Below are 13,835 nucleotides of genomic sequence, written 5' to 3'. Positions count from 1 at the left end.
CTTCCGAGGGAAGGTTCGATTCCTCAAAGCATATTCGACCATCCAGCAAGACAAAAAGACTTCACGCCATAAATAGGATCTTTGAGACCAACAAGTCCAATTGAACACATCTTACCAACAAAGATAATCACTTGAGCAGATATACCTAGTCCAACCGACAAAGCTGAGACGATTGAGCCTTACCAGTCCAAGTAATAAACCTAGCTCAGTCGACCCAACTTAAAAAATGGAGCCAAAAAACAACCAGTTGATGAGTCGTCACTCATAGAGTAACTAAAATATGTAGTGTAAACCCCTTCAACATGAGGGAAATAATATAATATTACTATTACGTTAAACTCTCTATAAATAGGGAAAACATTTTTTATAGAAGACTCTACTTTTTCACTATTCATTTAGTGTGATTCACGTATATTTATATATATATATATATATATATATACTAAAAAACGAATAAACATTTGCACACTTTACTATGCAAATCCGACATTTGAAAGCCATAACGGGTTCATCGTAAATTCATATTGAGTGTTATTGGGCCGAGTATAAAGGGCTGAATGCTGATCCATCAAAGTTGAGCTTTAGAGTAGCAGCCCATTTACTTGAATTTACGGCCAATGTTTTCAAACTTTGATAAATGTTATATTGCATAGATACCCTTGTTACATTAAAAGTCAAAATGATTTCATTGCAATACAGTTTAAACAAAATAATTGCATTCTTTATGCAAACTATAACAACAATGATAAATCATCATTGTCAAAATTGTAAAAATTAAAATTATTTTGTAAATTTGTACACATGCATATATGTTAACATACATACATAAATCAATCATAATATTAAAAAGCAAATATAATATCAATAAGATGTAAAGAGAAGGATTTACATAATACAATATTATTATTTAATACACAAAGTTAATTTAGAAGATTGTAAATCATACTCAAATCTTAATAATTATAAGTTTATTGTAAATCATTTTGATTCCAATCAATATATAGGACTAAGCTAAAATAAGCGACCACGACTTACATTATCAACCTCCAAACTCGAATCAAGGAAGAAGTCATTGTTCTTCACATGTGGCCATTGACCTATGTCATGATCTATTGAAAGAAGAAGGTCGTGTAGTGCTCATTACTCGAGCTCGATCTCGATCGACCTGAGCTACACGTAATTCTAGACGAAAGTAAAATATCAACAATAGAAATCGAAAACTAATGCAACTTATGCAATTAATAAACCTTTGATATTATTCAATTTTATTCAACGATCTCCTTCATCCTTGAGTTGAGTTTTAAGCAAGCTACACTCCTCTTTACCTCAATGACATCTTAATCAAGATGTCCATCTGTTTGAAGTAAAATATTGTATTTAAGACTGTCTAAATTACTCGTTGTTCACTAATTGTTCTTGTTCAGTATGTTAAGAAACTCGTGTTCGATTCGTTCGCTAAGTTAACAATCCGATCAAGAATAATTTTTTTTTGCGCTTGATATATAAATGAACCAAACACGAACAAAATTTGTTCGTTTGTATCCAGCTTGTTTTGACTCGAAAACAGAATGGTCATAAGCTATTATACAAGCCTCCAGTCATCCCTAATGATGCCAACCAATAGGTCAGGATAAGCAGCACAATTAAATTTGTTTTTGGAGCTTGGAAATTAAGAAATGAAAACAATAAAATTTGTGTGACAATCAAAATGTAATTTGGGTGATGTTGAATCAATTATTTATTGCAAAAACAAGCAAGAAAGATGGGGCCAAAAAAAGATTTTTTTTTTAATGAAAAATGCTATTTGAGGATTATGAAAATAAAATTAACAAAAACATTAATTTGCTATGACAATAAAAATGTAATTTGGCCGATAAAAAAATAATATTCATGACAAAATTAAGCATGGCGAAATAAAGTTATTTTTGATAGGAAATGATTTTGTTCAAGATGTTGCTGGCGCTCGAAGAGTACATACATATGAGAATCCTATTGATAAGTTTACTAATATAGATGGGGGTGTAAATGAGCCAAACACAAGTGAGCCCAGGCTCAACTTGTGTTTGGCTTGTTAATAATACCACTGTTCATGTTTAGCTTCCAGCTTTTTTTTAATTTCGAACAAAAGAAAAATGTTCCGCTCATTTGTTTAACGAGCAAAACACAACTTGTTCGCGAACAATGTCTCTTTGACAACCCTAGTTAAGCAGTCGTAGGATATTAAGGGTTTGGGCGATATTTAAATCTTATTACTTATATTAAAACATCATTTAATGAAAATTTAATATAGTTTTATTCTATTTTTTAATTAGTAAATTTAATTTATTATAAAATTTTGTACACTGTAGTCAAATAAATTTTTTAAAATACTACTCATTATATATATATATGTATATATATATATATATATATGTACATATATATATATATATATATACATATATATATATAATGAGTAGTATTTTAAAAAATTTATTTGACTACAGTGTACAAAATTTTATAATAAATTAAATTTACTAATTAAAAAATAGAATAAAACTATATTAAATTTTCATTAAATGATGTTTTAATATAAGTAATAAGATTTAAATATCGCCCAAACCCTTAATATCCTACGACTGCTTAACTAGGGTTGTCAAAGAGACATTGTTCGCGAACAAGTTGTGTTTTGCTCGTTAAACAAATGAGCGGAACATTTTTCTTTTGTTCGAAATTAAAAAAAAGCTGGAAGCTAAACATGAACAGTGGTATTATTAACAAGCCAAACACAAGTTGAGCCTGGGCTCACTTGTGTTTGGCTCATTTACACCCCCATCTATATTAGTAAACTTATCAATAGGATTCTCATATGTATGTACTCTTCGAGCGCCAGCAACATCTTGAACAAAATCATTTCCTATCAAAAATAACTTTATTTCGCCATGCTTAATTTTGTCATGAATATTATTTTTTTATCGGCCAAATTACATTTTTATTGTCATAGCAAATTAATGTTTTTGTTAATTTTATTTTCATAATCCTCAAATAGCATTTTTCATTAAAAAAAAAATCTTTTTTTGGCCCCATCTTTCTTGCTTGTTTTTGCAATAAATAATTGATTCAACATCACCCAAATTACATTTTGATTGTCACACAAATTTTATTGTTTTCATTTCTTAATTTCCAAGCTCCAAAAACAAAAAATGCCATTTTTTTTCTTGCATCATTATAAAAGTATTGAAAAGAGCTTCATTATCAGAGAAACCCACCCAATAAGTGTGGGCATAAGACCAGTAGACAGAATTGTAGTGTTAATGACAGTTTATTTTTCTCCATTAAAAGTGACACGTCCTCAAAATTTATTTTAATCATGCATAATCATGAATTAATTTAAATAATAAATAATTCTAAATATAAATTTATGATCATCCAAACCCTGATTCCAACAAGATCATAGTCAAACTAACTCTTTCGACCAAGGGAGCATAAGCGGAACAGAGCGAGCCAGTGGAACGGAGCAGAAGAATCTGTCCAATCAAGGGAGTTTTGTTTGTAGGTTGGAGGTGCGTGGGCAACGTCCCACGGTACGGTACATGGGTAATTTTGTAATTACACATTGTACTCTAGGGTTATATATACATGTTATGTTTGTAACCCTAGGAATACATTATGTACTCCTTTTTCTGAATTGAAGGAAAGTCATCGTTCTGCTCCCGAGGACGTAGGAATCTTTGTCGAACCTCGTTAAATCTTTATTTTTCTTCTGGATTTGTGTCGATTTTTGTTTTTTCTTCACCCTAATTTCTCAACAAAATCAAAATAGGTTCGATCCGAGTCAGATGAAGTCCAGCTCCACCAGTTTAAGCTCAATTGGAGTGTTTGTATTAGCAATTCAATGGTCAAATGCCTTCTAAATATGACAAGTTTACAGTTAACCAAATGTTTCTTCGAGTCGAATCCAACAAGCACAAGATCACTAGATTATGACATGGTTAAGACAAATGCTCATAATACACTATCTAATCAACTTAATCAATTTGGGTTGTCTGATGGAGTGGTCCAGATTGATGTGATATTTAAAAAGGATGTCATTCAGCAAAATTTATAAATAAACTTTCACTCTATTCATGAAACGGACATGGGACCTAGACCTGAAAGAGAAAGCTGAAGGCGTTCCACACTTGTGAGAGTTTTGGAGTTCTACCACCGTCGGTCCGCTGCCAATTAGTAGCCACCGCCATCAAGTTGTTGTCGTAGCCCAGCCACCATCGTTGAGCTGTTGTCACTATCAGATCACTATTGCCCAAGCACAACCATCGAGCCACCGTTACCACCAGAACACCGTTGAGCCCCCCGCCGCTTCCACTGTTTCCCGGCCACCACCATCTGGTCGTCGCCACTGTCGGAACACCGTTTTCACCACCGAACTAGCAACATCTGGATGTCACCACCGTCAGACCATTGTCGTCGTTGCTAAATCACAATTGTCGCGGGATCACCACAACCTAGCCACCGCCATCAGACCTTCATTTCCACCTGACCACCACTACCCAACCACTCTGATCAAGTCATTGCCGCAGTCGAACCATTGTTGCCAGACTATTGCATTATGGCCATCGTCACTCGTGCATCACCTTCGCCACCATCAAACCACAACAGTCTTACCACTGCCGCTGTCAAACGATCATTGCTCGACATCCCCTATTGTTGATGTTGGACCATTGTTTTCGTTGCTGGACTGCGATTGTCGAGACACAGCCGTCATCACTAAACCACCCATATCCTACCACAATCAAAGTGCAGCCATCACTATCAGAATAACGTTGTTCGAGCATTGATCTCATTGCCAAAATATTGTTGCCCGACCGCGACTGTTCAACCATCTGCATCATCGAATAATCATTGTCACCACCTAGGTCAGCGTCATCTGACCTTTGCTGCACAGCGTCGTCCGACGGCCAATGCTGCCACAGCAAATAATATCAATCGCAGGGATTTTGCAAATAAAAAATAAAAAAATAATAAATTTCAATTTTCCTATCTCTGCGTGTGCAGAGAACAGAAAAAGAGGGGACTCGTCAGAAATATATATATCAGATTGATGAGACAAAGAGCAGAGAGAAGGCAGCTCCTCTCCGCACGCAATAATTAGAGCAGAGAGAGCGAGCGAGAAGCAGGATTATATGCTCTTTTTCGGGAGTTAATTATGCGTAAACACTTAATTATCATCTCGTTTTTGGGATTATGTCCGGTTAATTACATTGGCTGTAGAATGATTACAGACGAGCGGAAGAAAACGACGAAAAAGCTGCCATTTTTCCGAGTCGCCGTGTATTGCTTGTTTTCAAATAAAAATGTCAGATTTAATTACTCAGACAAATTTTTCTTAAAAAAGATTTCTTATTATCATAACAAAAAATATAATTAATCTAATTTGAAACAATTATGAGAAAATAATGATAACGTGCACAATATTCATCCGATGATTTCACCTTTCAATTCAAGCAAGCTTTACTCGCCCTATTGTTGCTGCTCAAACCAGGTTCTTTTCTGTCAAGCAGGAGAAATCAGGTCCGTTGTTCCCATCATGAACGGCCAGATGAACTTCTCAAACGAAAGACCTGTAATATTTACATGATGCTCCCGTCAAAGATCGTGCGAACGGCAGCCCATTCAGCCTGTTCTTAGTGAAAGCCCGCTTTAAATTCTAATTATGTTAACCGAACATTTCTGCAAGAAAACATATATTTTCATTTCATCGGCGTTGAATCACCTGCAATTACTTATTTAGGTTTCTATCCTATTTTAAAAAAATAATAATAACGCTCATTGAGTTAATTTTATTAAATTAATTATGTCCATGAATTAAAAGATAATAGTGTAATTGATGGTCAAATATTTGTATCATCATCATCATTACACTGAATAACTTTAATTGCATGAGATAGCATAATTATATTTAAAAAAAAGGACTTTTGGCACTAAGAATTGGAGGTATGGATTGTGAATATTAAATAAAATGTGTTGGAAGATGTAGGAATAAATTTGAACCATAATGCAAAACACATTAACTTGGAACAAATTGAGGTTTTACATATCAAGGATACATTTGATGTAACATTTGGAATTTTATTAAAAACTCTAAAATTAAGTGCAGGAGCACACTTGGGATGGATTTTTAGCATTGAGATAAAATCGTGAGGCCATTAGACCAAAGCGGACTATCTGTATGGTTGAGAGGGTTATCATAAATAGTGTCAAAGCATCACATTATTATAATGGTAGGCATATCTATTAGTTGGATGTTTCTAGGTAAACAAAAACTGATGGGGACATTAGTTGCTTAAGTGAGGGGAAACCGCTTAACTAAATTGAAAATTGATATATTACAAAAATATTTTCTTATTTATGAACGAATCTCAATGCATATTGGTGTCATTGACAAACTTGATCGACAAAGAAGAACGGTCGCTCACCATGACCAGGGATGAAGACCAAAATAATCACTTATGCGTGTTGGAACATTCGCGGCAGTAGAGTAATGAATTATAGTCTTAGCGTTGCACGAGAATTCAGCACACACTAAGATAAAAAGGGAAACAACCTGTGATGACACCAGAAGTTTTTATGTGGAAAACCCGTAAAGGGAAAAACCACGGGGTCTGACCCAGTTGTAAAAATCTACTATATGTTGATGATTACAGCGAACCCTTGTCCCACAGACGGGAAATGTTTACTAGATTTCCAAGTTACAACATAAATTAACGACGTTTATTCAGCGGTGGTCAACGACAGTCGATGACGGTCGGCGTTGGTCGACGGAGGTGAGCGGTGATCGGAGGTCGTCGACGGAGGTTAGCGGTGGTCGACGGAGGGCGACGATGGTAGGAATGATGTTGAACTTGAGCTCCTTCACAAAGCCTCAAGTTCTCTCTCAAGCCTCCTCATCATGTGAGGGGTGGGGTTCTATTTATAGTATTCTGGATGCAATTAATGCAATTAATGCAGGAATATGTAGAATATGTAGAATTTTGATCGGACGGTCCGAAGAGCTTCCCTCGATCAGATGACGTTTGATGGACATTTGAGTGTCTTAATGATGTCATAATTGAGCAATCTTGATTTGGTTGGATTCGTCTTGTCGAGACGCTCTATTCGACTATGAACTCGCTGAATTCGACATTCGTTTGATCTCTTTAATATGTACGGAAAAAGGAAGTAAAGGAGATAAGATAAGTTATTTCTTCCCTTCTTTCTATTTATAGGGGCCTTGACACAGAATTCAATGGGAGTTCAAATATTTCATAATTAATAATCATAAATATTGTTAAGTTTTTTTGAATCACTTGTCATTGTCACAAAGTCATTCCGAAGAAGCAAAAGAATCAGGGAATAAAATATGTACACATAAAATGTGTCTGCACGAATCTTGAAGTGAACCAACAGCCACAAAGGAAGGGACATGGCAAGTAGAGGCCCACCAGGAGAAACTCAAGGGCCACCTTTCGAGCAAAAGAATCAAGGAATAAAATATGTACACATAAAAAATGTGTCTGCACGAATCTTGAAGAGATCCAACACCCACAAAGGAAGGGGCGTGGCAAGTAGAGGCCCACCAGGAGAAACTCAAGGGCCACCTTTCGACCGCCCAACTTATGTCAGCTGGGTGATAACACCAAAGGATCCACCTTTCAACCAACCTTCCCTTACTAGTCGGGTGACAACCAAATCTCACATCAGGGGATAACTGACTGCCCGTTCGAAGGATATGCCGGCCAAATTCTCGCACGACCACTGTAATAGGAATCCTCATTTGGACCAGACGGACAAAAACCATCTAAACCTCTAGCAAACGACCAATATTCTTTGATTGACCACTACCGATGGTCGTCCAGACTATATACCAGGTCAGACGCCTTTTTAGGCTCCCCGCCAACAATTATATAGTACCTAAAATACCCCCTATTGTATCTACTTTACTAAGGATACAATTGTAAAATATGGTCTCCTTATCTATGAATAAGAGACACATTTCATAAGTAAAGCTTACGAATTTTCGCTATTTGTTACAATACTCTCTTTGTTTTTGTCTCCTCTTCTATGTTCTCTTTCTTGTGTGTGCCTCCCACATAATTTCCGATTCAACATATACATAACATAACACTCAAATGTCTAATATAACAAAAAAAATCATTTTCATTAATTTTTTAAAATAAAATATATATTTTTTTTATGCATAAATTTATGACACCAAAATATAATGAACATAAATATCAAACTTTACATGCTAGATAAGCAAATATCTACTAATTATGTAATATGCATATAACATTTCTTTTCAATAAAAGTGAAGAAAATGCAAGCTGAAACATTATTATAAACTTTAATACTCGAATAGAAATTCTCCATAATTTGCGGATGCCGCATTAGTTGCGTGTTACGGGAAATTGACCAATCAATGACCATTGTCTAAACCGTGTGAGAAACATTTCAACTCAACCTACCTACCTACCTACCATAGACCTATATTTTATACGCTATTGATTCGGTTATTACAGAAATACCACCAACTTTTAACATTTCTCACCAAACACTTTCCCCACGTCACGTTGCGACAATCGCTTCAGTTTGCTTTCACATGATGGCCATTCAGACGAAACTCACGGCAAAAGAATACCGATATACCTTCAATTTTCAATCTTGTGGTTTGATTTGTGTGGCGCATTGCTATGCAATCTATTCCATTAAATATGATTTTCAAGGCATGTTTGATAAATGAGATTCAAAGCAAAATTTTAAGCACAATGGAAAAAGCCTGACAATAGAAAAAAATTTTGATGTCAAGAAATCCACCATGAGGCAAAAAACGAGGAGAATAGTATAAATTACATCACACATAAACATCTTCACATTTTCGGACACCCTAAAACACTCGCACTGTACGCCTATTACAATAGTATTTGAAATCCAGCACAAGATCATAGAAATAATCAATTAAAACCGACTTTCATGTTGTAGTGTTGCGACACTCTAATATGGAGTTGGAGCTCCATGCTCTCGGGTTTAAACACAAACTTTCTTCCATGAGTAACGTTGCAAAGATTTTTTTTTGGGTTGCAACTCGCTTGAATTCATATAGTAGAATTGAGGGGTCCGAGTCCACAAATGGTTGACCCAACGAAGCTCCACATAATAACATATTAGAATTAAATACGTCATAGAGTGGAATTTATGACTTTCTAAACTTTAATTTCTAGCAAATTTAAAATTGAACTTAATGCCTCAATGAGATGAACTCAACTACATTAAAAGTAATTTGATCTGAATGCAAATAAATTTGGATAAAGTTGTTAGTATGATTGAAAATTTTGTGATACTAATTGGAAGATTAATGATTTTAGAAATTTGCATATTAATAGTCAAATATAGCGTTCAAATTCATATATTGAACAAGCCAAAGATTATTAAATTCTAATTATGTTATTAAGATACTCAAACATTCAAAATACCTTAAGGTCAGAGGGATTAGTTTGACTATAAGGTGAATTTTTATATTTTGGTTGTATCTATATAGAATACCATTGTTATAGACATATATTTTTACATAAGGTAGACAAGATTTTTGGAAGAGAGATCTTAGAGATTAGACAACCTTAAAGTTGTATCATCTGCAATCACCATTTGACCACTAACATATAAGCACTATCATTGAACAACCCCTACCTGACCACAACTATCGAATCTCCAGAACAAATTGTCGCCAAACTGTTGCCATCAAAAGTCACCTTCGTTAAGCTACTACAATTTGGCTGCCATCATCAAACTATTATGGCGCTCCGACCTTCAATGTTAGATAGTTGCAGCCTAACGTCCACTACTCAATGCTATCATCCAACCCTCACCATCACTCAATCACCTCTATCAAATAATTGTAACTAAACTATTGGTATCAAATCATCATCGTTCAATCGTCGCCACCCAATTGTTACAACTCAATCACCCCCATTGAACTGTCATCACCTGGCCTCAATCATCAAACCCTTGCCACTCAACGACAACGATAACTAGTTGCTTTTAAACCTTCATTATTAGATGACAGCTGCCTGACCTCCACTGTTGGACAATGGCCACTTGAAAACCATTGTCATATCAGTATCACCAAACCTCCATCATTTGATGACAATTACTTGACCTCCATAATTATATCAAAATCAATTAACCATTACTATTGAACAACCATCAAACCATTATTGCTTAATTTTTATTATCTGAGTATCACTACCATCAAAATACAACGACTTGATCATTATATTTGAACCATAACTATCTAACTTGTACCTCCAAATTATCATCGCCACTATACCATTACCATCAGGCGACAATCATCTAATTATAATCACTTGATCATTGTTGTCTAACAAAAAATTGCTAACCACCATCACCCTAATATAGTCTCAAGAACCACCATTGTCTTATTTTAAACTCTCAATCATCATCACTTGACTACAATCTCCTAAACAGTCGCCTAGCCACACTTTGTTAATCACCACAGCTTGGCTAAAGGTATCAACTTTTATTGCTAGGCTATGATCACCCAACAACCATCTTTTAACTATGTCCATTGATGCTAACCAACCTTGTGACATATCATCACCAAAAGTGTCAACATATGTCATGATAAGAAAGACTAATGTTTGGCATTAACTTTAATTTTGAAGCCCATCAATCCTAAAAGGTCAACACGTGTTAAGACCAATAAAATTGATGCACACAGGCTTAACTAATAGCGATTTCTATCGATCTCATCACCCATCATTGTTAAATATTGGCACACACCATCACCTAAAATTTAGGTGCAATCTACTCTAATGTCAATATCTGCAAAGCTCTTCTCTGTCATAACCAATAGTATTTGCACATGCCATCACCTAAAAGAGTTAATGGGCATTTTAAACATCAATATTGATGTTGGCTAACCTTATCACGTGTCATTATTAACAACACTACTATTGCAATTGCCTATGAGGTCGACAATGCCATAAAAAGTGGCATCAAAACTCTCAATATATACCAAGCTTAAGAGCACAAAAAAAATAATAATAAATAAAATACCTCAGTTATTATACATAAATTTATAAGAGTACAAATACAATTATTATACTCATGAAAAAGTTTCTCCATGAATCTCAAAGCAGATGGCAACCTAGGAAGAAAGAACAATCAATCTGACGATAGCAATAGACGATCGTTTCAGATGGGAAAAACATAAAGATGACAAAAGAAAGTCTCTCAGGACGATCATTGGGAGGACTTCTTCGGACCATGAATTGATCGAACCAAAACTTATCAGACGATCGATGACCCTTATTGATCAAATAAGTCGCGATTCTTATTATATATAAATTACCTTATAAATTACCAAAAAAAACCCCTTGAAAGGTTAGCGATTAAGGGGCAATTACGTACTTTTGTAATAATGAGACCTAGATCTATAAATAGGGGTCCAAATTATGAATACATGATATCCTTTTACATGTCTACTACCTCTCTCTCTCTCTCTCTCTCCCTTAATTATCTTCTAATAGAACGTTGAATTCCTTGAGTGTGTTTCCAGGACAATCTTAGATTCAACAATTATATATGAAATTACAAATCCTACAGAGTAATTTAATCAAAATAATAATGTTAAAAATATGATTATTTAGTTAACAATAAAATACAATTATGACAAACTTGAGATCTGAGACCCCAACCCTAACCCCAACCACTGCTGCCTGATTTCCTCCTCCTTCAAATTAGCTGCAACAGAGCTCATTCCTTCGCTACCGCCCTTTGCATATGGTGCCCTTGCATTTAACCTGAAAAGTAATTAATTATTCAATTTATTCTTAATTAAAATAATCTTCGTTTGTAACACAGATTAAATATCTTAATTTATAATAATATGATCGTATGAAATAAACTAAAGGAGCTGCTCACCGATCTTTTCTCTTCTCCAGGAAGCGGTGGAGTGATGCTTTCCTTGCAATAGGAAGATCTGCTTTTCAACAAAGACAAAACAATAATTATTTACAAAAATAAAGATTTATTTTTTAACAGTTCATTTTTAATTTACAAAAACAATGTTTTAAAGTTAGAAAATATATTTATTTTTATTTAGAATAATTAAAATCTTCTAAACTAAATTTTACTCAAAATGTGGCTTCTAGTACAATGGAGTTATAATTTCACACATTATTAAAAAATAGGGATATTTACATACATACCGCACAATTCTTAGTTCAATTTTTTTATGCATGGCTTTATAACACAAGTGTAAATATCAAACTTTCGGTGTTAGATATATAAATACATAAGAATTTGGTGATATATATCTAAATTTCCCTAAAAATTAAGATAAATATTATTCACATTTTCTTAAGACAGACTAGAACGTAGAAATTTCATACAACACAATTTTTATGTGTGTACAAAGATGCATGATACTGGATCACATTAAATACAACTTTTCATTCAAGACCCCAATGGGTTATAAGTATAAATATCAAAACCCCGTGTTTGATAATGTAAAATTGCCAAATTTTGTAAATTGTTTAGAAGAAAGATCCCTCACCGGAGAAGTTGGGCGGCGGCGTGAAGCTGGCCGGAGAATCAGCCGGAACAGGGCAGTTTTTGCGATCCACAGCTGGCAAAGGCATTAAAGAGAAGCGCTTAGCGCCAGAAACCATGCCTGATTCTTTGTTCGCAAACTGCATCAGATCATCGGCCTTCTCCGCCGGAAAATTATCAAAAACCATCACCTTCCCGCCGTAAAATATTGTCAGCTGAGCTCTCTCCGTCTTCCTGCAAAATGCAGACCGCTCTCTGAAATCCCGCAATAATCGACCAACAAATCTTCGCGAATCAAAAAAATTACAGGGTAAAATTGCAGATTTAAGGCATACTTCGTTTCAGCAGGGGGATCCATGGAGTTTCGAACTGAATTTCCGCCATTAATGTCGGGCTGATCCTCGCCGGAGATTTCGACGCCGGGAAGCAAGTTCATCGTCGTCGGAACTCTATAAGCATCCCTCTTCCCTGAAAAATAAATTTTAACAAAAAGTTCAGTACCAATTAACAAACAGGAAAAATCAATCTCTCCTCCTAATCTAAGAAGGAGAACGAAATGCTATCTGTGGTCTGTAAATAATCGATCAAACAACTCCCTTGGAAAATGTTTCTATCTAATCAAAATTGTGCAACTTAAAAAAAAAAAAAACAGAGATAAACCAAACCAAGCTTCTGTTTCGATGCAGGGAATTCGAGCTTAAAAAACGAAAAAAAAAGTTCAAATTAACGCTGCAAATTCAAAATCGAACTCCAAATTTCTGATATTTCATAAATATCCCATGAATCAAACTGTAAAATACTTACCCAGAGAGCGAGAAGTCATTTCCAGGCCGAGATCAGCTGGAAACCCCTTCTCCTTGATATACTGGCTGAAGAGATTGCAAGTTAGCGAAAAGCTCAGCTTTTCCGGCCGCCGTTCGATCTCCGCACCGCCAGACATCTCGTCGCCGGCGAACTCTCTCCCTTTCTCTCTCTCAAACAGCTCCTCTGTTACAAATCCTTTCGTGCTTCTTTACTTTCCCTTCATGCTGTGAGGCGGTCTTTATAAAATTCTCCTTGCGTGTAGAGCGAGAAAAGCGCGGGATTTGAAGCACGTGATTCACGACCATGAAAAATTGGGGAAGGGAAACGTCATTTATTTAAAAAAGATAATTAAATTAGGTGGGGAGAAGAAACACGAGCGTAGTTTGGGCCAGCGGCAGGCTAAAATAGTTCTTAATGGGAAAGAGATTTTAAAAATATGATTT

General features: G+C 35.2%; 1 protein-coding gene across 2 annotated transcripts; it reads right to left on the bottom strand.

Annotated features, from left to right (window-relative positions):
* Positions 1-11,445: 11,445 nt before the first annotated feature.
* On the bottom strand, positions 11,446-13,590 carry LOC110029439 (protein TIFY 10a-like). Of its 2 annotated transcripts, none has more exons than XM_020731742.1 (5): positions 13,393-13,590; positions 12,924-13,056; positions 12,593-12,822; positions 11,959-12,019; positions 11,446-11,837 (listed from the first exon to the last, which is right to left on the bottom strand). In XM_020731742.1, exons 1-5 carry the CDS (start codon positions 13,526-13,528, stop codon positions 11,702-11,704), a joined length of 696 nt encoding a protein of 231 aa, XP_020587401.1. In that variant the 5' UTR covers positions 13,529-13,590; the 3' UTR covers positions 11,446-11,701. The 2 variants fall into 2 exon arrangements, with proteins under 2 accessions (XP_020587401.1, XP_020587402.1); XM_020731743.1 differs by having other exon boundaries at positions 11,959-12,016.
* Between the last annotated feature and the right edge of the window lie 245 nt (positions 13,591-13,835).

Source organism: Phalaenopsis equestris, unplaced genomic scaffold (genome assembly GCF_001263595.1).
Source record: "Phalaenopsis equestris unplaced genomic scaffold, ASM126359v1 Scaffold000572, whole genome shotgun sequence".
NCBI lineage: Eukaryota > Viridiplantae > Streptophyta > Magnoliopsida > Asparagales > Orchidaceae > Phalaenopsis > Phalaenopsis equestris.
The sequence above is the reverse complement of the archived record's forward strand: the minus strand, read 5'-3'. Positions and strand labels throughout refer to the sequence as shown.

Excerpts from the sequence above, each read along its gene's own strand:
- LOC110029439 (XM_020731742.1), bottom strand. The coding sequence starts at position 13,528 with ATGTCTGGCGGTGCGGAGATCGAACGGCGGCCGGAAAAGCTGAGCTTT. Across the intron at positions 12,020-12,592 it reads GCCGCCGCCCAACTTCTCCG|CAGATCTTCCTATTGCAAGG; the intron begins GTGAGGGATCTT and ends TTTGTTGAAAAG. Across the intron at positions 11,838-11,958 it reads CTGGAGAAGAGAAAAGATCG|GTTAAATGCAAGGGCACCAT; the intron begins GTGAGCAGCTCC and ends ATTACTTTTCAG.